Genomic DNA, 27,066 nt, shown 5'->3' with positions numbered 1-27,066 from the left:
TTTGCTTAATAAAAAAAATGCTGCACCTCAGGGAATTATGAGTGGAAAACCAATCAAAAACACAATGGGCCTAATTTGTGAAGGAGAAACTAAGACATCCATTGCATTGAAAAAGAAGAAATTGCTCAGATGAATTTTAATATATGCAATTCAAACTTGAAATTAGCAACATGTCCATGAGTTCACACCCATGGAAACACATGGTTCATTTCTTTCCACAAAGATAAGAAATCAAGCTTATTAGAGCAGAGGTAAAATATCAAAGCTGCCATATCATCACAAAATGATCATTTGCCTCATTTACTCCAGAGTCATGGTTTGGATATCATGGACATTATGGCTTATATAATGTTGTGATTGTGTCAATTGGAGAGAGAAGCAACTCAAATTAAAGATCAAGCCAGTTTTGAAAGTTGTACATTTCGAATAGTACACGTGCAGTAATTACTGTATGACTAGCACTGATCAGCACCCAATAAACCCCAGCAAATACATTCTGCATGGTTTGTGCTCCACTGATATAAACTATTACTTATTACCCCTTTAAGGAAGCTGCAACTCATCAAGTACTGTTGATTCTACTAACTGTTGTGTTTTCACTCTTTTTGATCATTTTAATATCACTAATGCTGAGGTCAGCAACTCTCCTCATAATGTACAGCCATTAAAGCTCTTTTTCTATCCTCCAGGCATTGAAGGTACTGTCACAGGCACATTCCCTGTCCTTTAGCCTGGGTAGATCTTGAAATCTGCATCTGTTTTCTACCGTCTTTTAATTGTGGAGATGGCCAATAGCTGGACATACAATACAATGAACATGAGTCATTTCATCTTGCTGTATGAACATGTTTATCATCTGTAACACTTTGTTCTGATCATCACTATCGTCCTTTCTCTCTACAGTGAAGGATACCTGCATGTTTTTGTTTTCATTCGAGTTGAAACTACTGTGGCAGATAGTCATGTCATTGCATACCATGACATATTAAGAATTATGCTAATGAGATCAATGACTGAAGCAAGATTCTTATCTCGTTACTACAGATGATGTAAGATGATCAGCTCTGATCAGTCGTCACTGTGTCACAATGTTACGTTGCGCTACACCAACAAACCAGCATGCCTTAAAGCATGAAGGAGTTACAGCAGATTCAAGAAAATCTCCTTATCAATATGTAAAACTATGCAGCAAGGTGTTCCAAGATCTCATCGGATTATCTTGACGTCCATCTACTGCTGCTCGCTGCATTGGGTTCATTTCGGTGCACACAGTGGACACATTTCAGTGGCATTGCCCTTTAAACCCTTCCTCATTTCATATCAGCTGCTGCGTGTTCTGCTGGAATTCCTGAGTCTCCCACCATCCCCTCTTATCTATGACTCCATTCAAAAGGAGAGTGTCTGGCCTCATGCAGGAGCTGCAGTGTTATTATCATTATAGACAGGAACCTCTAAATCACTCTAAAAATACACTGCAGCCAGGCAGGCATGGCTGATAGCAAGTTGCCCTGGCCGCCTGCCGGATCTTGACAGATTGGCCCGGCTGTTGGCGGAGCAGAGCCCCTCTGCTGCACCACACAACCCCCATCCTCCTCCCTTCTGTCACTCTCATCACCTACAGGTACGCTTTAGGCAGTCATAGCAATGCGACACCATTGAGGCAAAGATAGAGGCCTGTCAAACTTCTTGAGTCAGAGAATATTCCTTTGATGTCAAGGTTTTGTGTAACAGCTCCTGGATGCATCTCCCCGTGTCTTCACAAAAATGACACACCACGGTGAATAATCACTGCTATGAATGAAATGAAAATGCAACACTGACATTATGTCATTTAGCAATGGTTTCCCTTCTAAAATTCCAAGAGATGTTGTTTGAGAAGCCCTTCTCATCACTCCTCACAGCTCTATTAGTACATTCTTGCCATGACACGGCCTTAAGAGTAAAACTGACACTACGAACAACGCCGGATGTAGATCTGTTCTCTCTTCTTAAGGCTGAGATCACATCACATCAATCTCTGGTGCACAGTTTGGCTGTGAGTGCTTCCTTGCTTGCACCATGTGCATAGCATGCAGAACATTACCAAAATATTTTGTGACTGCATAGAGTACAGTATGACCCTCATCATTTACATGCATGTTGATTTGTTTTGCTGGCTGAAGTTTACATTCAGAAGATCCTTTAATTTTGAAATGTTTCAACTAAGCATGCCTCCAACATGAACCTGGCAATCCTACAAACAACATAATGATTCTAAACGTCCATCTGATCATTGAGATTAGTTCTACAGAAACAGAAAGAAGGCAAAGAGTACATGTGAAATAGGCATACATGGTATCATATATAGTGGCCTCAGGCTCGCATTTCCCTTTGCTGTGCTGATACAGACGTGATGACAGCAATGCTACTGTTCTATCTGCATGAAACACTACACTGTTCAGTTGAATTTAACAAAACGTTTTGTAGCTGCATTAAAATGTGTTCCATGAGGAACGAGGCACCCCTGATCAAAATGTCTGCTACTGTGCATAGCTAAGAGAGTTAAAGATGACACATTTCTTTATTTCAAGCAATATTACTTCTTCACTCTTTTACTGTTTCAAAATAAGAAAACAGGCAAAGGGCCAGAAGCAAAAGCACCCTGCATGGTCAGCTCTCCCCTGAACACCCCTTTGGCAAGTGCCACAGCCTGTAAAGACTTTTTGTAGCCAGCTGGAGTCTTTCAGTTCTTTCTTTCTTTTCTTCAACCTTCCTTGCAGAAGGTTTCCAGTTCTGTGAGAGTCCTGGGCTGTCTTGCATGCACTGCTCTTTTGAGGTCTATCTACAGATTTTCCAAGTTAACATCAGAGGGCCACTACGAAACATTTAGCTTGTGCCTCTCGAGATGTGTTTAGGATCATTACCCTGCTCTAGAAGCCATTCTCTTTTCATCTGAAGCTTCTCTACAGACGGTGTGATGCTTGATTGCAGAATTTGCTCAGCTTGACCTCCACTGTTCCTGTTGACCGCTGTTTCTTAATTACATTACAAACTGAGGAAATAACTATCTAAGACAACACGCCATCTTCTTTTAGCCTCTTCCTGCTTTGTGGACATCAATTATTTTAATTTCCAGAGTACTAGGCCACTGATTTGAGGGGCCCATGGCTGCTGATTGCTGGGAACATTTAAAAATCTTTGAAATTCGCATCACTTGACCCTTCCGGAAAATGACTGTGAACAGCCACAGCCCTAACAAGCTGATTAAGGTTTGACACCTTGCTGAAAGTTATCTGAGAGCAAAAATCTCTTGGGGATCCCACACATTTGCATGGCACTTGATCTTTAACTTCATGAATTTTGGAGATCAGTCCATCTTATTCACAGTAGCCCAAATGTTTGCATATCACTGTATGTTGCACACACACATATTATATCATGTTGAGTAGCCATCACTAGAGATAGCTGCAATTTGCATCATAGTTATTGACATGCCATCCACTCAACATGGATTTTTTTTATGGTATTTAGTGTTTTTTGGGGTTTTTTTTTGGTATTTTTATAATCTGCACGTAACGTACATGTACATAGTTGTTTTTCTATTCTGTTCTATTCTGTGCCACTGATTTAGCTTTTTGTAATACTTGCTGGCTGTAATGACTTCATTTCCCCGGTGTGGGATCAATAAAGTCTTATCTTATATTATCTTATTACTAGTTCATTAAAAATCATTCATGTGAGGGCTGTAAACAACAATTATTTCCATTATCGATTACTTGTTTAGTCTATGAAATATCAAAAAACTCAAAAGTTCTTTTGCTTAATTCACAATGACCCTTGTGAATAGAAGTCAGTATGTATGGATAACATGTTAAACATGGTTTTGAACTTTTGAACTTTGAAGTTCTGCATTGTCCTCAAAAATGACAAATGTTCTAAACCAATTTCTGACTGTAGTTCAGCCTACTTTTAATATTTTCCTATCTATCAGTAAGAAATTATCCACTGACACCTGCTTCTAATTTATCCAATTCACCACCCTTTCCAATTTGTGACTTCAGCGTAAAGTTCAAAGCAAAATAGGATTTAAATTTGCAGTTTACTTCTGCTCATCTGATTCTTCTGTGGGATATGTTTTCAAAGCCTTGAGAAGATTGGCTCACTTTCATGTTTGGATATAACCTTGCGATCACACCTGAGTAGTCTCCCCTCCACATCTCCTTCCTGCTCCATCACATCCTCTGCCTTTTCGTCTGCCCCTCCTTCTTCTCCCTAACCATCTGTTTATTCTCATTCATCACTGTCTCGCTGTGTTTTTCCTAATCTTTCTGTGATCGCTCCATTCAAACCCTGATGCATGAATACTTCTTACATCCTCCAGTAGGTGCATTTCTCTGTTGCCATTTCGCTTCAGTTGATCATTGTCGCCAGCTCCCTTTTTCCTGTTAATCTGGCTCGACCCCGCCTTTACCTGTCGTCAGTCCTTATATCTGGGCTTGTATTGTTTCACTGTCTGTTGCTGTCGGTCTGCACCATCCTCCGTGCATCGAAGGGCTGTACAGCTTTTTGTACAATGCCAACTGAATCAGACTGGCAATTCCAAAAGGTAGATTTAGGGTTGCCAGACTGCTTATCTGAGACAAATTGGCTAGGATGAGGTTTATTTATTTGGGGAGTTATCGGCACAGCCTCATGCGCACACACACAGCCAGTCTCAACTGAAAGCTTGAACATACTCGCTCAGACTAACTCTCTTCCTCTCTTAACACAGATATATGTATGCCCCTTATGCTTTGATTCAATTCACACAGCACACCTTTCTACCTTAAGTGAACTCTCACATTCTCAAACTTCCTCCTCTCTATCTATTACAATCTCACACAGCCCTCTCTCTCTCTCTCTCTCTCTCTCTCTCTCTCTCTCTCTCTCTCTCTCTCTCTCTCTCTCTCTCTCTCTCTCTCTCTCTCTCTCTCTCTCTCTCTCTCTCTCTCTCTCTCTCTCTCTCTCTCTCTCTCTCTCTCTCTCTCTCTCTCTCTCTCTCTCTCTCTCTCTCTCTAAAACAACAGCCATCCCGGTCTTGGTCCCTGTGCCAGTTTTATTAGTTGACAGGTTTCTGAGCGCTCTGGCATTAATTCACACGAGGCAGGAAAACGTGATGTCATTATTCAGTCTCCATTCTCTCTGTCTTGTAAACTGTCAGCTGTGGAAGAGTAGGAGATGATGGAGAGCAAAGGTGTGTGTGTGTGTCTCAGGGAGTGGCTGGGGTATATGTGACATGGAGAGCATTTGTATTTTTGTACTTTATTTTCATGCATGAGGCATGTGTTGTGCATGTTTGTGTGCCAGTACGTGTGTGTGCGTGCGTGCTCATGTATCACTCACATGTGGGGACATAATACAGGTCCCCCCAAATTAAATCATTACACTTTAGGGTGAAGACTGAGGATAGGGTTACAGGTTAGTTAAGGTTAGGTTAAGTTTAGGGTTAGGAATAGGAATAGGCAAATAGTGGTCAGGGTTAGGGTTAAAGTAATTCTCCAAGAAATGAATGTAAGTCAATGTAATGTCCCCAACTGATGAAAACCCCTCTGTGTGTGTGTGTGTGTGTGTGTGTGTGTGTGTGTGTGTGTGTGTGTGTGTGTGTGTGTGTGTGTGTGTGTGTGTGTGTGACTGTGTCTGCATTAACACTTTTTTAGCTATCTGTAACAGTCAGCTGACTATACTAACCATCTGATACAAGGCAGGGCAAAGGAGTATTGAACACATCAATATTTTTTCATTGAACAATTGATTCACATGAAACTGAGACCGCACATAAAACTACACAGATAAACAATTATTGATTAAGCAATGGTGCTTATAGGAACAGAAATCTGTCTTTAACCAGAGCCATTGCTATGCTGCTTAACAATGTTGTTGCAGAGTCTTGGGAAAACTCGTTGCCTCTACCCACCATGAGATGTTCCTTGCATGACAGATTTGTTGACTTGCATTCAGACGTGGGTAACTGTTTTAGTGGACATACTAACCTGTCAACATATACTAACCCAGCTGAGTCTAATTACAGCAGCACAGGTAATAAGTGGAATCAGCATTTAGTGCTTTTTCTAGGCATGTTCACGTTTTTCCTGGCTCATTCCACTTTAGTGCATGTAACTTTTTTCATGGATTGGACTGTCACAGTTTCTTGTCTGTGTAGTTTTACTAAGTTAATACCAATGTCTGGTCTCAGTTTCATATGGGTAGCTGCTTTTATATGTTAAATGGAAAAAAAAAAAAAAAAGTATTATTACTTCCTCCACTGTGTCATCTGTGTTCCTATATAAAACATCTTTGCTCTCAAAATCACAAAGGCATTTCAGCCTATTTTATAATGAGTCCAGAAGCGATAAACAAAGCCAATACCAGACCAATTCAGACCAGTCTGGCTGGCAGTGGACAACTGGTTACCAACTTAATTGGCACCAGACTGAAACATCTGCTGTCTTCTGTTTTCTGCCTCAGCAGGTTACTGGTCCTGACCTGAATGCCTGTCTCCAGGCCAGGTGCCAAAGGGCCTCAGTCTGCACTGGCTATTCATTTTATGACATTCCCTCATCTGTCCAAAAACAGGAAAATGAATAGCTTCTTCTTCTGTACAGCTTGTGGTGAAACTAAGTATAAGGAATATATGTGTATGGAAATTTCAGTTGAAGCATCAAAGGATTACTTCAACCGAGTTCTGAATTTCAGTGCCACATTTGGTAGACCTACATTATATACAATATGTTCAACGAAATGCCAGCACCACAGGCCAAGCCGGGATTAGACTGAATCACACTGCATGAATCCACAGGCTGTATGGACTGTGGGTAAATCCCTATAATGCTCATACAAAATTTCCACAGGGATGCATATAGTTATGGTATTCACTGCATAGTCTACCATGAATACATAGCTGTAACAAACCTGGTGACACTACTGTCTTCAACAGCTGCTCAAAGAGATAGTTCTTAACACTATGAGAGTCAATCAGTGCATCATTTCAGCTTTTACATGCCCCAAACCGGCAAAATAAAGATTTTTAAAATGGAGAAAAATATCCAACAAGATTCTCAATTTCATGAGTCCCTTAATCTGGAGGCAAAACAAACCTGAGACAAACAGACCAGCTAAACAACGCCCGCTGGATATAAAGTTTGGATAAGGTAAATGACTGAGAAATGTTTTCCTCTTCCTAACATAATAAAGTGGTGGCACCTTTGAGCAAGGCTTACAAAGGTTGCAAACAAAGAACAGAAAAGTTTTCAGGCAATATTGGATTCACTGATCTTTGATATCAAGATCCTTATTATACCTTACAAATGCGCAGCAACATCCAAAAAGCACGTTACAGAAACAGTGCAACTGATAATCATACAGAGCTTCAAGGCAACACTCTCCTACCATACGGCATTCTGTATACACAAGGTCGTCAGATTGGCATATTCAGAGCTCTGATCACATTTATTGATCACAGGCAAATGCATATAAAAATGTTAAAAATCAATCCAAAACCAAGGTGCAGAGCAGATTACTGTGGTGGACTGATTAGGTGTTCTTCCTCATAACTTTTCAACTTCCTCTGGTTTAATGTTGCATATGCTGACCCTCCGTTTAATTTGCCCATTTCTCTGTCTGTCTCTCCACACAATGGTGTGTTTCCTTACCCTCACGTTAATGGCTTTCAGTGTTTGGGCCCTAATTCTTCTCTCTCCTCTCCCTCAGGTATTTGGCATTTTGCCACTTGCATTGCTGGTGTTCCTGTTCCCTCTTGATCTGCCTCTCTCACAATCTGGTTTGAGTCATCACCTCCTCCATTATTTAACCGCAGCGGATCTTGAACCACCATGTTATATATGTTTACGCAATATCACAAAAATCTAATATCAAATTGATTTCAACCATATCATCGCACCTCTTATTACATGGCAGACAGAAGAAAGCTCGCTTAATTACTTTTCAGAGCAAACTGCCCACATCAGCCAGATGCTGCCACTTAAGGACTGAAGACAATGCAGAAGTAATCTTGCAGTTCAAATGATATTTTGCAAGAAGTAAATCAATCTCCCAAAATGTACTGTGTGAACACTGCATATGCTCAATTATTACATATTCTGTACGTAACACAGACCGAAAGCATGACACAGCATTAAATAAATACGTCACCCAGCTCTGTTTCCACAGTGGTGACATAAACATGTGGCAGACAGGAGTACCAACCAGGTGAACAGGGGAACCTCCAGCTCTCTAACAGTTTCAGAGTTATACAGAGCAGCATTGTGGGTAATGTTTCCAAAGTGACTCATCCAATTATTAAGTGGCACTACTTTGTAGACTCCAGCTTAAATCATCAGCTGGTCACATAAATGGTAGACAATTAAAAAAAAAACAACTAAAGCCCGTGGGTGTGTTTTTAGATGGTAATGTTTTTCATGAAACTTCCCCCCTTTTTTTTTTACTCCGTTTGAAGGGCTTATGCACATTCCTGCTGGACTCAGCAGCAGGCAAATCCTCCTGTTTCCTGCTGTCCAATTTGGCACAAGCAGCCCTGCTGAAAGTTTAATCTGAAAGGAAAGAAGGGAGTAAGGGAGGGCCAAGCAGAAGAGTTGTGAAGAAAATTTGACGTCTTGTTGGGAGCAGAATTCAATTCTCTCCTCAGTCTCATTTTGCACTGCAAATGTACCAAACAAAGTCTACAAGGCTAGAAATAATGTAGGAGGCTCACACAATCCGAACTGGAGGTATAGTGATTACAGCTCGAGCAGACCAGGCCTGAACTGGGCTTAAAGGCTCAGATAACATGAAAAATACCATAAAAAAGGAATATACACATTTGTGTAAGATGATACGAGCCTCATTTGTGTCATGGAATACTACACTGGAAGATGTGTTCAAACTTTCATTATGACAAACAATGCTTGATCAATCCTGGCTATTGAGTTTTCATAAGCGTGGTGTACTGGATATTGACAATGGAGGTCTCTCTATATTCACTATACTATCATACCTGCTAACAAACAGCACCCTGCAATACAGAAACAATGCTGCTCCTCTATTTCCATGTCTTCTACATGGACCATCAACTTGTGAGGATATGTGACCTGTAACATGAATTAACATAATATTATGTATGTGGCCTTCAAATACATATTTAAGACAAAGAGTTAATATTAATTAGCTAGCTACAACACCAATTCCAAAAAAAAAAAAGTGACACTGTGTAATGCAGAATGTGATAATCTACTCATCATTTTGACATATACTATATTAAAAGCAGTACAAAGACAAAATATTTAATGTTTGACCTCATCAGCTTCATTCATTTTTTGTATCTGCTTACTCTAAATCTAATGCAGCAACATATGTTTCAAACAAGTTGGGACAGGAGCAACTAAAGACTGGGAAAGATGTGGAATGCTCCAAAAACACCTGTTTGGAACATTCCACAGGTAAACAGGTTGATTGGTAGCAGGTGATAGTATCATGACTTGGTATGAAAGGGGCATCCTGGAAAGACTCCGTCGTTCACAAGCGAGGATGGAGCGAGGTTCCTCACATGATTGTATGAAGGATATTACCGCATGGAACAGGAACACTTTGTAAAACTGTTGTTGGCAAACATAGTTTGCAAATCATTGTTTTTGTTAAATGTTTTAAAAAGCATCTCAACTTTTTCAAAGTCTGGTTTGCAGATACAGCAGATAAAATCTGCCATGTCATAACAATAATAATAATAATCAGAAATCAATCACACATCAACCATCACTTATGCCGATTGCCTTGGAGGGCTTCACAGTCTGTACAACAAAGCAAAGCAACATCCCTCTTGGACCCTTGATAAGGGGAAAACCCTCCAATCCAGACAGACATGCAATAAATGTAAAGTTGTCAAAAATGACTTGCCTGCTTTTGTCTGCCATTGCCAACTAAAGGCCCACTGGTGCAAAAAAAAACACCCCAAATATCAATCGAAAAATAGCGTTACCACTGTCAACTGGCAACACTAACTCTTCCCCTCCTTTTCCGTCTCTCATATAGAAAGCAGCTTTGGGCCCTCAGGCAGTCATTTTAAAGTGATCATCAGTGAAAGCTCTCATCCCACTCCACTCCTACTGCCACGATCACGCAGACATCCGAGTCTATACATCAGTCAGAGACAGAAAAGAAAGGGCAAAAAGCTTGGTGTGTGTGTGGTCCTTTCAACCGTGTCATTGTTTTCACTTTAACAGCATGTGGCTTTGCATCTCATCCAACAAGAGAAATAACCAGCGCAAAGCAATTTTGCCATTAGTTGCGAAAATGGACATTTGTATAATGGGTGATTTTAATCAGGGGGCTGACGAGGGAGCTGTGGCTATGAGTTCATGAATATGAAAGAGATTAGGAAATGTTCCTGGTGTGAAGTTAAGCTTCATCAAGCTAACATCCCCAAAGGTTGTTAGAAAAGGAATCATTTTAACCCTAAATAGATCAGGATGACTGATTTTGTTACAGGGTGTCCAAAACCACTGGAACTACTCATAACAGGTACAAATCCAAGCTGTCAACTTAAAAGATTGCATCCAAATGAACACAAATGTACACCAACAGCAAACTGCTTTCTGGTTAAATCAGTTGACATATGACTTATTTCGTGTATGGTTTTTTCCAACTCCATTTGTGTAAAAACAACATTAGTCCTTACTAGAATCAACTGTGATAAACAACATATATATTAAAGAAACTGTCAGGTGCTTTGAATAAAAGCAACCGGCAGACAGCATGCTGTATTCATAAACTTTAAGATAATCACTGAAGAAGTACTTTAGGATTGCTGCCTACAGGTTATTCAGCACCTTGCATTGCAGTCAATCCACATTTCTTCCCACGCCCTCCTCTTCTCTGACAAAATAACTGAGAGAAATTGAGTCTTCCCATTCTTCCACCTCACACTCGCTTTTCACATACTGTTTACCCACTGCCATCAGAACATGTCTAAATGCCAAAGGCACTGCCTAGAGTCAGTGTTTGGTTTGACCGTTCTGGGATATTGTAGAAACATGGCGGTAGACTATGTGGAAGAAGACCTGCTCCTTGTATAGATATGAAGGACTCATTCTATGCTAATGAAAACACAACAATTTTTAATTTAAGGTGATTATTCAACGATGAAAAAGCAATTATGAATAATATATTCCACTTCTGCCAATAGATCCCTCTAAACCATGACTCTATAGGTACACATAAATAAGTAATTTCTGTTTCACTGGTCTACACCCATGGGTACATTGCCATGGTGCTGCTACGTAACCCGTTGCCAGAAAGCAATGCACTGTTTTTCCCAGGGAGCCTCTCATGTGGAGACATGACCTAGATGTTGGTTATCACTGTATCCACACGAACCCTGCAGCAGTATAGTAAGAAGGAATGAATATCCAATTGCTCTAAAGAAGATTACACTCCTCAGTGTCTATTGATTAGAAAAGCTGGAAATGAAAGTAGTATTTGATTTAGCATTGTGGATTTATGGGATTCTGGATGAAAATTGGACGAGAGCATTATACCAAACAGCATCTATATTGAACTGCTCCCATCGATCACCAGTGAAAGTTTTGTGGATGATCAGATGTATTCTTGCTCAAACAAATAATGTCTCATGGCAATAACGGACAACAGATCATGTCTGGTATGATCCAACATGGTTGAGACTGTGTTTCAATGTGTGATGACACTAAAATAATATTCAAAATGAGAAGAGGGAGGACAATTAAGTTTCTGAAAAATATTTCTGAAAAATATTTCTGATACAGGGTTTTCACTTGATAAAATCATATGTACATGATGCACAAACAACAAAGTAAACTCATAATGGACAAAGCAGGTGTCAGTATTCCAGCACCGAGCAGAGGGGAACCAGGTGTCCAAACTTCATCCCAGTTTTGCATCATCTCCATTGCCTCCTATCCTCTAGCAGCTGCATCCCTGAGGCAGTCTGTGATATCATTTACTGTGAGCATGTCCAACTGCCATGTGGCTGAGACATCAGAGATTCTCCACTTGCAAGTTCAGATTAAAATCATCAGACAGCAAGCTTTCGGGGAAGCCAATAAAGCAGTAACAGTCACTAGGTCAAGCAGGCAGGGCAGGCCTCAGACTCACCAGTGGATTCCCTTGTGTGCAGACAAGATTAAATCCACTACAATGACTCCAATAAGGTCACTAAAAGCCACAAATGAAATCCATAGAGACAAGCAACACCAGAAACTGATGACACTCCTGACCCCCTATTGCTGGCTGAAAAATGTTACAAGTCATCCTCTAAGCACTAAATTCTAATTTGTTGAGACAAAATCCTGGTTTCCCTACTGCTATCAAACCTCTCTCTCTCTCATATAATTGAAATCAGCTTTTGTATGTTTGTGAAGTTTGGCTATATTTAGGCCAGCGAATGATTACCGCCATTACTAATTAAACTATGATTATTTTCAATCAATTAATCCTTTCATCAAATCAACACTTGAAAATAATGAAAATGTCCTTCAGGGTTTTCCAAAACAAAGGGTGACGTCTCCAGTTGTCTGAGGGCAAAACCACAAAAAGAGAAGAGCAGCAAATCCTCAGCCAGATCGAGCACACCCTTTTGCTCCATAAAATACTGACATGATTTATCAATTATCAAAATTGTCATCTCTTAATAATCTGTTGATCAATTACTATTTGAGGCTTGGGTAAAGAGAGATGTCTCATTCAACTTCAGAATATATCCAAAATCCCCTCTGTCCGGCGAAAGGGTGATTCATGCTTTATTGCATCTCATCTAAACTAGTGTGAAATTGGGAGGAACACTGGGTTTGGAAAGCACTCTGACCACAGAAGGACAGGGGTGTGGACTTAACTCACACTGCAGCCCTGATCAATGTAAAGTGACCTGTTCCCCCTGAGAGCATTTTCCAGCAAACAATGAGGACTGTGTTTCAAAATCACAGCGCTGTCCATCTACAACAAACAAGGCCACCTCAGCAGCTGGTGAGGGCCAGCCTTTGCTGTGCCTGACCCACAACCTCAACAAGGATCAAACGCTTTCAGGGTGAATGGTGGCTGATGTTCCTCATACAATTACCCATGGGTATCATTACCCTCTGGGTGTGTGTGTGTGTGTGTGTGTGTGTGTGTGTGTGTGTGTGTGTGTGTGTGTGTGTGTGTGTGTAAGACAGACTTAACAACAGAGAGATGAATAGAGTTGAACAGGCTAACTGCTTGGACAGAGTTACTGTGATCAAAGCCACAAGACACACAAAGTAAGTCATGCAACTGGCAGTGTGTGGTGGTGGTGGTGGTGGTGGTGTTTAGTTCTGACATGTTCAATTTGCTAAATTTGTCAGACCAGCAATCCAAAACCCAAAGATATTTCATTTATTATCATATATGACAAAGAATATCTGCAGTATCAGCTTTTTTCTAAAACTGACTGACTGCAAGTAGATATGCAAGAAGCATTTTTTGCTTTATGTATGTTTTGTTCCTTCCTGGAAAACTTAATCCTTAAACCAGTTTAAAATGAGCCTCGGTTGTTGTTGGATCTACGTCAGCATGGAGTGTGTGAGCATGTGTGTGTGAGAGAGAGTTGAAGGTAGTTTGCTGGCTGTGTCTGAAGATGTTTGAACTGTGCTTTTCTTAACCCAGCTTGAACTGTTTCTTTTACAAGGCCATGCGCTGTCCTTGCATGAACTGCTTCCCCTCGAGAAAAAGGCTGTGTTTCTATCTGTGCACGAAATCAGCTCTACTCATTCTCATTCAAGGAGAAAAAAGAAAAAAAAAGACAAAACAGGACCAGGCACTGAACTCAAGGTTATCTGAGCCTGGTGCCACAATGAGAGCCCCAGTTGTTACCATTCTGGCCTCCTCTTCTCTCTGGACAGATTAAGGCTGAGCTGTAAGGCGAAGGAGTGAGCACACAGAGCTTTAGCCTTTTAACAATTACGTGGAAGACATTCTTAATAGAGGCAAAGTTTGGGGGAAAAAAATAGGCTTAACTAGCCTAATTTTGTTTAATATTTTCACTTTCTTTTACAAAATTAAGTATGAACAGACTCCATATAAAATCCAGAACAATAACTAGCTACTTTACTAGAAAATGCCTTCTGACCTCCACCAAGGAGGAGGTCAGAGAGCTCAATACAAAACCCAGAGTTCAGCTACCAATGAAGGAGTCCCTCTCTCAACAAAAAGTCCTCCTCGATATCCCAGGATCCAAACAAAACTACTCAATCAACAGCTGGCCAACAAAAATAAACCAACAAAAATAAAGCAATGCCTCTTGTGTCAAATATACAAGATTAGAAATTCTCCGGAGCTACCTCTTGCAGTCCGGCCAGCGGGCTGCTGTTGGCTCCAGGGAACAGTCAGCCCGGAGGCCGAGCAGTTTGCTGGTGGGTCCACAGAGCAGAGAGGATGAAATTGGAGATAAATCCCATTCTGCCAAATGGGTGAACTATGAATAGGCTGTATGCTGTCACCTGGCATTAAATTCAGATGGACGGCAGGAAGTGAAAATCTGGAACTGAAACTTTCGCCTGCTATTGAGGCAGTAGATGTAACCAACTACCCAGTCAATTACATATCATTTTACTCAAGAAACCAAATGAAAGCAGACAAAAGTACAACTTTTTTGTTAGCAATTGAGTCCACAACCTCAGTACCAAGGTGCTTCGGGATGACTCGTTTTGGGAGGATGCGTAGCTTCCATTGTCCCATGGATTATCCAAGCAGCACCACGGTGCTGAATGTTGACGTTTACATTGTTTTTTTTGCAAGGTTAAGCACTCTTTAAGATCAGCTGAAACGCGGTTCATCACAAAGTAAGACAGGGTACGTTATTTATGTTCACCTGTCTTATGTGAAACTGTTAACGCTGTTTTAACGTGTTTGTTGTGTTGCTTCTAGCCCTTACTCTAAACCTATCACCATAGACGTAAGAAATAGCCAACGTTACCCTATTTCCACCATTATCTGACTCCTGAGCCCCTCCTGACCACAGACAGTTTACAAGCCATTTTTTCTAGCTTTTTTCTATCAATTTCTTGCATTTTTCCCCATTTTGAACAACTTTTGGTACTCTGTAAAAGCTCCTCATGGTGTCTCTGTTTGATCGATCTGAGCAACCGTAAACAGCGCAAAACATGCATTTTGAGTGTGTGTTATAGTGCTTCCTATGCAGAAAATCACTTCCGGCCCTCCATCTGCAGTTCACGGCACAACAAGAGAGACATGACGTCATCTGCAAACCTATTACAGACTTTAGCCAACCCCTGGCAACAAGCCAACACTCAGGATGGACTAGGCCTCTTCAACTAGTGAATAACTTTGGGTGCACTCATTTTCTGAATTCATTATTATTTGGCGTGTCAGATGGGAAGCTTTGGTGGGCCTGATGAGGCCCACAGGCTGCCAGTTGACAATCACCGCAGTAGGGATCACTTTAAATGACACAACATCAAAGTACTTTAAATCCACAATTCACAGTCGATCAGCAATCCGTTTCCATCTAATCACACAGCCTGTGTCAACGTGCATGACAAGCTGACCATGCTCCTAGCTTTTACAGCAACACGAGTCTCCGACATCTCCTGTCCTTTTCGGTGGTAGTCTCTCTTTCAAAGCAACGCACGCGCACGTGCGCGCGCGCACACACACACACACACACACGCTTCATCAATAATGGAAGTGTATTTGTGAAGAGTGTGAGGGTTGTTTCTTCGCCTTGTGTCTTGCTTGTGTTTACTGGCCACCCTGTGACTAATAACCTGCTGCTAGGCAGTCTCAACCATTACAGGGAGGCAGGAGACAACACACACACACGCACACAGACACTGAGAAAAACACAAGGATACGCTGCAGATGAACACAAGAACATCAACAAATGGACACTCACACAAACAGCATCTATATACCATTTAGCGGCAGCTCATAAAATTGGCCAAATTGCCAATTTTGCCACGGAACACTCAAATTTGACAAAAAAGCCTCTTAAGCACGCATCCTCAAGACCGTGCATGCGCACGCACACACACACATTCTGGAACAAGGCACAAACACTTAAGCAGAAAGGCAAGAAAACACACAACTCAAACTGGCAACTCATGAGCACTCAGATAAAGAAGCATAAAGAAACATCTTCACATACTTAAATTCACACTGAGCAAAGACCAGTATAGGATTTTGGACATGTAGTACATACAGTGTGTTTATAAGCACCACTGCTAAAATTTCACAAGATCATTACTACCCTCTGCCCCCGTGTTTCACTGATGGTGAGGCTGTCGATACTGGTTACAAATGGTAATGACTAATGTGACTGACGACACACTAACATGCTGACAGATTTGGTGTTTTTGTGCCGAGTTAAACCACAGAATATTCTGTTAAAATAGATCAGGGATGCTGTGTTGCCCTCATTGTTCTCTGTCAAGTTTGCTGGAAGTGATGTAATATAGCCCTAATTTGTTTTATGTGGAGTGGGCACTGTGTTGGACTCAGTTTAAAAAACACCCTTTAAAATGCTAGATGGCTTGTCAGCAACCAGCCATATGGTAACTTACGAGGCAATTTGGCCTTATGTGCTGTGATTAATTTGGCATGCAGTAAACACACCAGCCATAATTTTGTTTTAATGAAAACTTAACTCCTGACATTTGCTCCTGGTGTTCTTCAACACTGTTTTGGAAGAAGGAAATAACGGGAGAAACAGGTGAAGTAGCTTTAAAAGTGACATATTTTCTTTTTAAGTAAGTGCGGTGCAGTAGATCTAATTTATGCAAAGACTGAATCATGTGGATTTGAAACAAGCAAGTCTACATTGACATTTGAGCAAAGAAAGTTTTGTGTTCATTTTGAGAATGGAATTTTGTGTGGTGGTATGTGGTAAAATGAGTATTTAATTGGGTTAAACACTCATTCTATCGCCTACCACCACACCAAAAAAAATCTTTATTAGCATCATCTTTATAAAGCCAGGACTATGAAGTGTTGATCTCTAAATATTGTCACACATTATTTATCCACTGTGACAGCTAAAAGATACAGCATAGTAGCAGTGTAGGCCAAGGAGTGTGGTGAGGTGTGTTGTGTCGGAAATACAACTCTGATAGTAAAAAAGATGGGATCTTCTGTAAAACATGAGTAAAAAATGTTCATTTCACAGATAAGATTTAAACTGCTGGTGTTTTCTGGAAAGTCAATTGTCTCCTATTGCCAGACCAATCTCCACAGCGCTGTATCAGTCCTTTTGGTGGATTTATTTGCATGTGGGGAGGTGAGGCCTGGCATTAAAATGGCTAACTCCCCAAAAGAAAGGTAACAGTTGCTAGCTTGTTTACCTTCATACCATTAACGACTAGGCTATGGTTAGGGTAACAGATCAGAGGTTGCCAGCTTGTAGGTTAGTGTTGTTCTTTCCTGTAGTGACCTGCCATTTGCTGACTGAAAGAGGTGGCCAAAGATGTTCAATGATAGGCTTATAACAACAGTTTACATTGGGTGTGTAAGACTCAAAAGTCAGTAACACTTCTGGGAGTGTTCTAGGACAACTCACAAAGTGCAGTCCACCTTGTGTCTGTGTTATCACAGATGGCAGCTGCAGAGGTGGATACCAAAAAACATCCTACAAAACACAAATCACAGATGATAAGAGACTGCATTGGACTGACCTTACTTCCAATGGCAGTTTCTCTCTCACTAAACTGGAATTTCCCTGATGACTGGATTGAATTATTCACTCTTATCAGTTTGACAATTCATTTTCAATCAATGAGTGACAGGCAGAGTTTCAGGAGTCCTGGAAAATTTCAATGTCTTGGACAAACAAGAAATTCCTTTTATCTGATAATGGATCCTGTTTTCCTATGTTTTTGTGTCTTAGTGATTAACAGAAACGACAATTTTTGAAATTGGTCAAGTATTGAGTGAGAGTATGGTGGGCAATGGCTACAAAACGGGCTGCAATGTAATCCCCCCGGGTGTTTGCCCACCAACAACGTCCACTATGTACCACCAAGTGTCTGTTTTTGCCACTGATGGGCTCAGATTGTTTTTTGAAGTGCCTGACAATATTATGGAAAGGATCCTTACAGAGATAGACCTTTTTATAAAGGAGTAAGATCCTTTTTGTTTAACTTGAAACAGCCAATAAATGGCTCTCGCAATATAACAAAATAACAAAAAAGCAAAAGGGTCAGAAGCAAAGGTTTGGGCACCCTGCATGGTCAACAACTCCTCACCCCCCTTTGGCAAGTGTCAAAGCTTGTAAAGACTTTTTGCAGCCAGTTCAAAGTGTTGTTCAGGTCTTGTTTGGGGGATTTTCGCACATTCATTGTTGCAAAAGGTTGGTAGTTCTGTGAGAGTCCTGGGCTGTCTTGCATGCACTGCTGTTTAAAGGTCTATCCACAGATTTTCGATGATGTTTAATTTGGGGGGGTTATGAAGGCCATGTGAAAACCTTTAGCTTATGTCTCTGGAGGCAGTCCATTGTGGATTTTAGGGTGTGTTTAGGATCATTACCCTGTTGTAGAGGTCACCTCTTTTCATCTTCCAGCTTTTTTACACACTATGTGATGTTTGCTTCTAGAATTTGCTGGTATTTAATTGAAACCATTCTTCCCTCCACCAGTTAATTGTTCCCTGTGCCACTGGCTGCAACTCAATCCCAAAGCATGATCAATCCACCCCTGTGCTTAACAGCTGGAGAGGTGTTCTTCTCATGAAATTCTGCACCCACTTTTCTCCAAACATAGGTTTGCCCATTGGAACAAAAAAGGTCTATTTTGACTTACAAGACTTGTTCCCAAAATTAAATCAGGCTTGTCTAGATGTTCCTTTAAAAATTATTCAAACTTCCGCTGGTGAATTTTGTGGTGAGGACACAGGAAAGCTTTCCTCTGATGACTCCATGAAGGTCATATTTGAGCAGGTTTCTCTGCACAGTGCAACAGTGCACTACCACTAGTCGAAGTGGTCGATTTTGATTTGCCTTTAAAGCAATCTAATGGGCAGCTGTCTCTGAAGGCTTTCTGAGTCTTCCAGACCTCAGCTTGAATTTCACTGTTCCTGTTAACTGCTGTTTCTTAATTATATTACAAACTAAGGAAACAACTACCTAAAACACTTTGCCACCCTCTCCTGCTTTGTGGGCATCAATTATTTTAATTTTCAGAGTACTTGGCAGCTGATTAGAGGAGCCCATGGCTGCTGATTGTTGAGACAAGGGCTGAGGAATTGAGTATTTATAAAGCTTTGAAATTTGCATCACTTGACCTTCCTGAAAATGACTGTGAACAACCATAGCCCTTACAAGCTGATTAAGGTCTAAGACCGTGGCAAAATTTATCTGAGAGCTCATATTTCTTGAGGTTCCCAAACATTTGTACAGTGCTCCTTTCATTTTTTTTAGTCTAAAATTGTAAAAATCAAAAATAATGCACTAATCTTGCTTAAAATGTTGAAAATGTTTCATCTTTAACTTCATGACTTTTGGAAATCAGTCCATCTTCTGCTCACTTAACTATTCACAGTAGCATATATTTTGATAAGAGGTGGCCACACTTCAAGCAGACTTTCCCAGTAAGGGAAAAAAAAAAAAATGTAATTACTGGGCAATGGATTTTGAGACTCCTGTCTGTCAAGCAGTGCATTAAGTGCATCTGCATTATTTCACAATCGGATATTCATTTTTAGAGTTGAATGTCTGTCACTTTAGTCAATTATATATTTGAAGTTGGAATATTTCTTGATAGTCCTAGTGACAGATTTACTCAAGAGAAAGTGAGAATTTTAATTATAGACAAAGGTATTTTAGACTTTATTACAGGGGCACTTTCATTAACAGCTAGCATTGTATTGAACATGCTACAGTTTAACTATAAGGACTAGTGACACAATAACAGTAGATTTTCTTTTATCTCACATTTCAATGATACATGTTGGTGGTGGTTTCAGCGATCTTGTGTTTCTGTTTGCAAACACTCTTCCCAAAGTGGCAAGCATCCTGCCCGAGGCGTTATCACATAACCTTGTCCACAAGAGAAAAGACAGGACGTGTGTGTGTGTGTGGATTTGTGTATGTGTTTATACATGGCTGAGCGTGAACAAGACAAAGTGCGTGTGCATTCATGCATGCATCCATGTGTGATTCACAACTGTGTGAGCAAAATGCCAATGGGCACAGACAGCAGCGGGACAGAGGGGTTTGTCTGGCTTTACCAAAGATATTTGTGGAATGTCCTTTTTTGGCGAGGGGCTTCAGCTCATTGTGACCCCAGCCGTACTGTCTGTAGCTGTCCCAGGCATGTTTCATCATCTGGAAAGAAAGAAAGAAAGAAAGAAAGAAAGAAAGAAAGAAAGAAAGAAAGAAAGAAAGAAAGAAAGAAAGAAAGAAAGAAAACAACCTATTAGACGAAATTAAGTCTCTTGACTTGGCAAGACAATAGTGTGATGTCACAGGCAAAATTCTACAATTCACATAATTGCACCTCCAAATAATGGCTCGGTAATGATGGCTGGATAATGATTTAAATGTTTAAATGTGCACCATAATTTTACTTTACATTGATCTAATTAGAATTTTGGCAAAATGTAAACAGTAAAGCTGTCACAAAAACTAGTCGTGGTGCCAAACAAATAAATACGCTGCAAACAAGAACTATTACATCATCTCACCTCTCAATCAAGATGACAAAACTTACTGTGATCATAGATATTTTCCAAACAACACAGATAACACATCCAGGCAGAATCATTAAGCCTTCCCTCTCCTGTTGAAATCAGGTCAATCAACTGCTACATGTATTAATGTATACACACACACACGCACGCACGCACGCACGCGCATGCACGCACACACATGCACGCGCCCGCACACAGACGCGCACACACACACACCTTTAATGGTTTGAAGAAGAGCACATGAAAATGTAGGTTTGATAATAAACACGTTTAACACAAGCTGAAGACAGACTTTGAAGCTGTCTCTTTGTATTGAGCATTAGTCTTTGAGTGCATTCATTTCTCTCCCTTCTGCTTGTATCTTTAAAGATTTGTCCACTGGATAAAACAAAATAAGATTTTATTCTTCATATGACCTTTGAAAGGCGGCTGAAAGAGATTGGCTTGGGGAGGGGGGATGAGGATAAAAAGAGCAAGAGATTGTGAGATGAGCCCTGACATGGAGGCTGATGCTGAGAAGAGGCGCTCCAGGGCAAACAGAGAAGATGACACAGGCGAGGAAGGAAAAAGTGCCAGCTTTTACTGAAGCACTGCTGTTCTCTTTCAATTTCAAACCTTTTTCCTCCTCCACAGCCCTTACTCAAGTGGCATCAACAACCTCAGAAAAGCACAATTCCTGTCTGTTGCTGCGTCAGTCACTGGCTGGTTCTATGGACATCTGTTGATTTTTATGTCTGCACTGTCTGACTACCTGCCCCCTTTCCTATTTGTCCATCTACCAACCTCTCGGTCTCTACATGCTTGTCACATCATTTCTACGATGACCTTGGTGATGATGACTGTTGGGACTAATGCCCTGCACACTCCATCAAACACTTGTTCTTAATGTGGTTATCTTGTTTTATTGAAGCTCTGTTGTTATCAACATTTTATTATTATTTATTTGATTACTGTTGGCCCCTTTTCATGCCCAATGCCCATAAACATTTTCCCTTATAGCAGTCTTTCCCTTTTGTTGTACTGAGTATCTGATATTGTGTCACTAGCTCGGTTTAACCTTGAAACTCTAAAACGGGAACATAAGTATAGGCCTAAAGTGCAAGAATTACTGTCATCTAAATGCGCACTAGTTACAACTGCATTCAAAAGCTGATTGGAGTCTCTTTGGATCGAGGGAACCAGAAAGACACAGGAAGGTGAGCAGACAACATGTAATGGTACAGGAGCAACATGTGGATGGATGATATGGCAATGGGGAGCATACCAAGTGAAGGGTGTGGCAAGTGTGCAGTGCAAGTGTGAGTGTCCAAGTTTGTTGGAGATTGTGCTACCAGTTAGTGGCAGGACCGCTCAGTCACAGGGGTCAGACTTCATTTATGAGCATAGCTCGATCAGTGTGTTTACGAGTCTGTTCCTGTGCAACTTTTGTAAGGAGGAATTTAGGAGGAATTCTGTGAGTGCTAGAGTTGGGCGGTATCCAAATTTTGATACCGTCAAACTTTCCCCACATTTTCCTGGGGTATACGGTATTACCGTGACTAATTAAAAATCACTTTGCAGTGCAGCGTGACATGCGAGTTCAGACAGTCAATGCTCCTAACTTGTAGCGTACCAGACTGACGGGGAGAAACTCAGTTAAAAGCCTCCACCAAGCATTGCCACCCAAACAAAACATAATTTATACCCCACGAAATTACATGTGCATTTAACGACAAACACGAAAACAGCACACATCAACAGCACTGCATCTGCTGATTTCACCACTTCACGCAAACCACCAAAGCCCGGTATCATATGAAAGCAGAGAGTCTGATGATCACGAAGATGTCTGCCTCCTCACTGTGCGACGAAACTCAGCGAGCTGGTAGCCAAAGAGTACCACAAAAAAAACTTGGCTAAATCATACAGTATGTCTTACCTTTGCTGTTTTGTGATCAAAAGTTATATTCCAGCCCGAAAAAACACTGCTAATGTCTCCTCTGTGTTAGTTTGAGATCAATCACGAAGGTCCTGCTTGTTTACATAAAAAGGAGGGGGTTTCTACAGTAGAGTGGAGGGAGCGCTCTTCATGCAATAATCTATCTCTGGGCTTACTTCCGTCTGGATCATCATTGGTGTTTCTATGGTGAATTTGGGCGGGTCGCTGAGCTATTGATCGGCGTAACCACGCAGTTAGTTTCACCGCTCCGTCTCATGAACGAGCAGAGCGCTCACAGAGGACTCTGCTGAGCAGCCCGGAGTGTTATTTCACTGTTTTATTTGCATTTCGCCCTTTTACGAGAGCTAAGAACAATAGCAAGCAGAAGAAAGGCTGAAAAAGTGTTTTCAACAGAGGAGTTTCTCCGTATGCTTGGACGAGATAACGGTACTCTGCCCAGACGCGCCCATATGAGCACCTGGACATACCGGTGTTAAAACATCTGTAAAACTGCTCAGGTTCATTTTTTTAGCATGTACTAGCATGTACATGTCACCTTTTTCTTGAGTGAAAATTCAACCAGATACATTAAACGGAGCGGACTTCATTTTTGTTATGACGATGCTACAATTATGTTAGACCCCCATAGACCTATATGTGCAGCATTTTTTTAATGACGGTAATGAAACTGATACCGTCACTATTTTTAGATACCGCGGGATACCTTATTACCGGATTACCGCCCAACCCTAGTGTGTGCTGCACCAGGCAGGAGAGTAGAAACTAAACAAGCTATCAAGTACCAGGAGGTAGCTTGGTCTACCAATCAACCACCCTGTATTTCTACCGAACTATGCCTGGTTCCCTACCTACCAGCTTGTCTTCCTGCCTAAGTGCTTGCCTCTTTATGCCACCATGTGAGGATGAGTATCCACATCCTCCTCCATCTCTCCCTCTCTCCTTGGAGCAGGCAGGCAGCCAAGCTAATAAAGACAAGGGCCAGGAGTTTTATTGTGTTCTTGGCCTCATGGCTTCCCATGACGCATTCCATGCACACCATGGATTATAAATCAAATTAATACACACTGTGACATGGACACACACATTGGCTGGCACCCTGTGATCTGTGTTGATTGGATGCTTCATCAAATTTTGATTGGCCCATATGTCAAGGACAAGTGCAACAGTGCAGGGTGCTTGACAATGTTGACAAACTGCTTATTTAAAGGACCTTGGAATACTAATTGGACATTAAGCTACAAAAATCTGTGATTGATTCTGACAGCTGCCGCTTGCCATCACGGCATCTTGGGAGCTCCAAGGAAAGGAGGGGAAATATTGGTTTGCATTAGCCAAAGCAGCCAGTCCATTCCACAATTAGAGCTGAACCTCATCTGCAATGACTGTAAAATTGGCTGCAGAGGTGGCACAGAAAAAAACAACATTTTTATGAACTCTGACAAGCAAAGCTAAACCTGAATCAATCAGTATTTCTAATAATAACGCTGAAACAATTGGCTCTGTGCAATGTGAATGGACAGACGGACAGTTATCACCTAGCTCTGCTTTAGCCATTTACCTGCAGTATGGTTTTACAGCCACTATGAAATTCCATTGAATGATGCATCTTCTTGTTCAGCACTTTGAAATACCAGCCATACATTAAAATCACAATGTTACCCTGAGACAAGCTGTCAGCACAAGCAATGACAATGACATGGCAGGGTTCACGGGACTCTTTATGAGTGGAGGAAACACCTGAGATTGTGACGCCAACAAACTTTCAAATAACATTCATTTCAAAAGACTACCCAGTGGTTAGGATTTTCTTTTCAAGTTGCTTATGTTACCTTGTCTGCCCAAATAATATATCACTACATTAAGTTAGCCCCTGCACAGCTATCAAGATGTATAGAACTATGGGGCTTGTATTCTTGGAAACAAATGTTAATCTTGATCTTGATTCAATGAAACAGGAATGTTTCATTGTTTGGAAACTATCTCACTATCTCATCATAGTTTTGATTGTATGAAGGCATACTATATTTCATATGCATTAGTTGTGGGTGTGAATCCATCAAAAGTCACACTAAATGTTTAACTGGACACTTCAATGACTGACCCAATGGTTCTACATTGGTGAAGACCCCAAAAAGCACAAAGATCCTTGCTCTGGTAAATACGTTGTATTCTGTGGAATAAGACTCTTTGAGGTTTCCAACCTGAGGAGGAAAAGTTGTTTGGAAAATATTGAAATCTCCAAGACACTACGCACCATAGTCTCCAGTTTCATACAAGAAAAATATCTCAAGTTACATCCTTACACCAAATACAAATCTCTTGTTCCTTTCAAAACCAGTGCAGGAAAGGTACTACTTAATAAAGCGTGTGCCATCCACATCAAGCCAAAGGTTCCCATCCTGCATCCCTTCCATTCACTTTATGGCCCTGTGGCTTCTCCATCACACTCAGCTGTTCTTCCCAGTGAGCCCTGGTGGTGGTTAGTCCTGTCGTCAGTTAGTGCCCACTGTGAATTACTACATCTGGGACTGTGGAGCATGACGACAACCAGCAGCTTGTGATGTAGGCTGAAGAGAGCCTGTTCAACCCTGACAACTCTCCAAAGTAACACAGACAGACAAACACAGTCTGTTCCTTTGCATGATTCATCATCTTCTCGGTGGCAGCTGCTTGGTAAGGCTGGGAGTCACAGTAATCCTTTCCACAAATATATACTTTGGAAAATACATTTCTCTACTCTTCACATTAATAGCTTTGTATTAATTTAGACACATCAGAATACCCTTCTTTACTTCCACATCAGGACTCAAAAATCTGCAATAGCATGGGCTCATATATATATCACATCAGCTGACTGCTGGACCACATTAGTCAATAACAGCTTCATTGGTAACGTAGTCCAACTAGCCTAATTTCCTTACATGTAATAGCATAAGGAATTTGCTGGACTGACTCAACAAGAAACACTCTATTGTCTCATCTGTCTTTGACAACCAAGCCATCTCTGGCATCTGGAGGAGACCCCAGAGACATACATTGTATTATCATCAATCAGGACACTTCGAGCAGTACTGTTCCCTGCTCAAACACATGCAGAACATAAACACTCAAAATTACATGCGGTGTCTTGTTGGGGAGCCTAGGACAGCTTAATAAAGCATGCATTGTCTTATTCTGTGCCCGAGAGGATTGGGAAAACTGTCGCTACAGATGACCATCACCTCCTTCTATGGTGATCGCCTTATTTCTACTTGGTACAGTCTCTATATTGCCGCTGTAAATGTATTAATCATGCCACATTATACGCTCCAGCTCACGTTGGAACGAACTGCAGCCCAGGAGTGGCCCTGTGTTATTAAGGTCAGAGTCTGGGGGAGATTAAAACCCGCTCTCCCCCTCCCTTTCCGTATCGACTGACGAGCCTGAAAGTGAAAAGTTAAGTCTACAGTCGCTGCTGGTTTTGATGAAACCGGCAGCAGCATTTCTTATTTGATGAATTTATGTGGCCAGCCCACTCAAAAACATTTTTGCACTGTATTTCCATTCCACTGCTTCAAAAATTTCCAAATGCAGTCCAAAGTGCAGACTGATTTAAAAGTCTGCCAGAATGATGCAATCATGTGCCAGTGTGAGCTTATGTCACATATTTACTGCTGCTTTGCAGAAATCTCTCTATTCCTAATAAAAACCCTCACTATTAGACAATTAGATGCATTAATACATATTTAAATCAAATTAAATGAAGCAAAAATTCAATTCCTCTCTTGCACATCTTTTATGCAGGGCACTTTAGCATGACTTTAGCAAATATCAGCTGACTTTTTCAGAAGGAGCAGGTTGATGTCCACAAGCAGAAGACAGACTTTGAAGCTGTCTCTTTGCATTGAGCATTAGTCTTTGAGTGCATCCAACAAGACTGTAGGAGCTGTGACCTTAACAATGGCAGCCAATTGCCTGCTTGCTGCCTGCTCTAGAAAAGAAGCACTGTGGTCCCAGTCATCTCCTTCCCAAAGGACCAACAGCCATGATTCATGCACTCTTATTCCAGATGTGCCACAGTCTCTCTCTCTCTCTCACTCTCACACACACACACACACACACACACACACACACACACACACACACACACACACACACACACACACACACACACACACACATACACACACACACACACACACACACACACACACACACACAGACTTACATGTGCGGACACAGGCAACCACAGGAGAGTGAAATATTCATAAATCCCCTTTGAGCCAGCAGCTAAGAGCAAGGCCATTACTTTTTGCCATTGTTTGAAAAAAGAAAATGTAAAAATCAGCTTAGCTCTCACAGAAGAGGCACACAGTGACAAGGTTTTTGGATGTTTGGGGAGCTGGAGAGCTGAGCTGGAGTTGTGTGCTGCTCCGAGTGACCTCCAGAGTCAG

At 41.2% G+C, this 27,066-nt stretch overlaps 1 protein-coding gene across 2 annotated transcripts in view; it reads right to left on the bottom strand.

Moving 5' to 3' along the window:
- Positions 1-27,066, bottom strand: part of man1a2 (mannosidase, alpha, class 1A, member 2) — a 121,522-nt gene that overhangs the window by 60,604 nt on the left and 33,852 nt on the right. For both annotated transcript variants that reach the window (XM_070975830.1, XM_070975831.1), the window contains exon 4: positions 20,233-20,329. In XM_070975830.1, coding sequence (XP_070831931.1) covers positions 20,233-20,329 — 97 coding nt within the window. The remainder of the gene's footprint in view (positions 1-20,232; positions 20,330-27,066) is intronic.

This window comes from Chaetodon trifascialis, chromosome 12 (genome assembly GCF_039877785.1).
Source record: "Chaetodon trifascialis isolate fChaTrf1 chromosome 12, fChaTrf1.hap1, whole genome shotgun sequence".
Taxonomy (NCBI): Eukaryota; Metazoa; Chordata; class Actinopteri; order Chaetodontiformes; family Chaetodontidae; genus Chaetodon; species Chaetodon trifascialis.
Note: the sequence above shows the minus strand (reverse complement) of the source record. Positions and strands in the feature narration are given on the sequence as shown.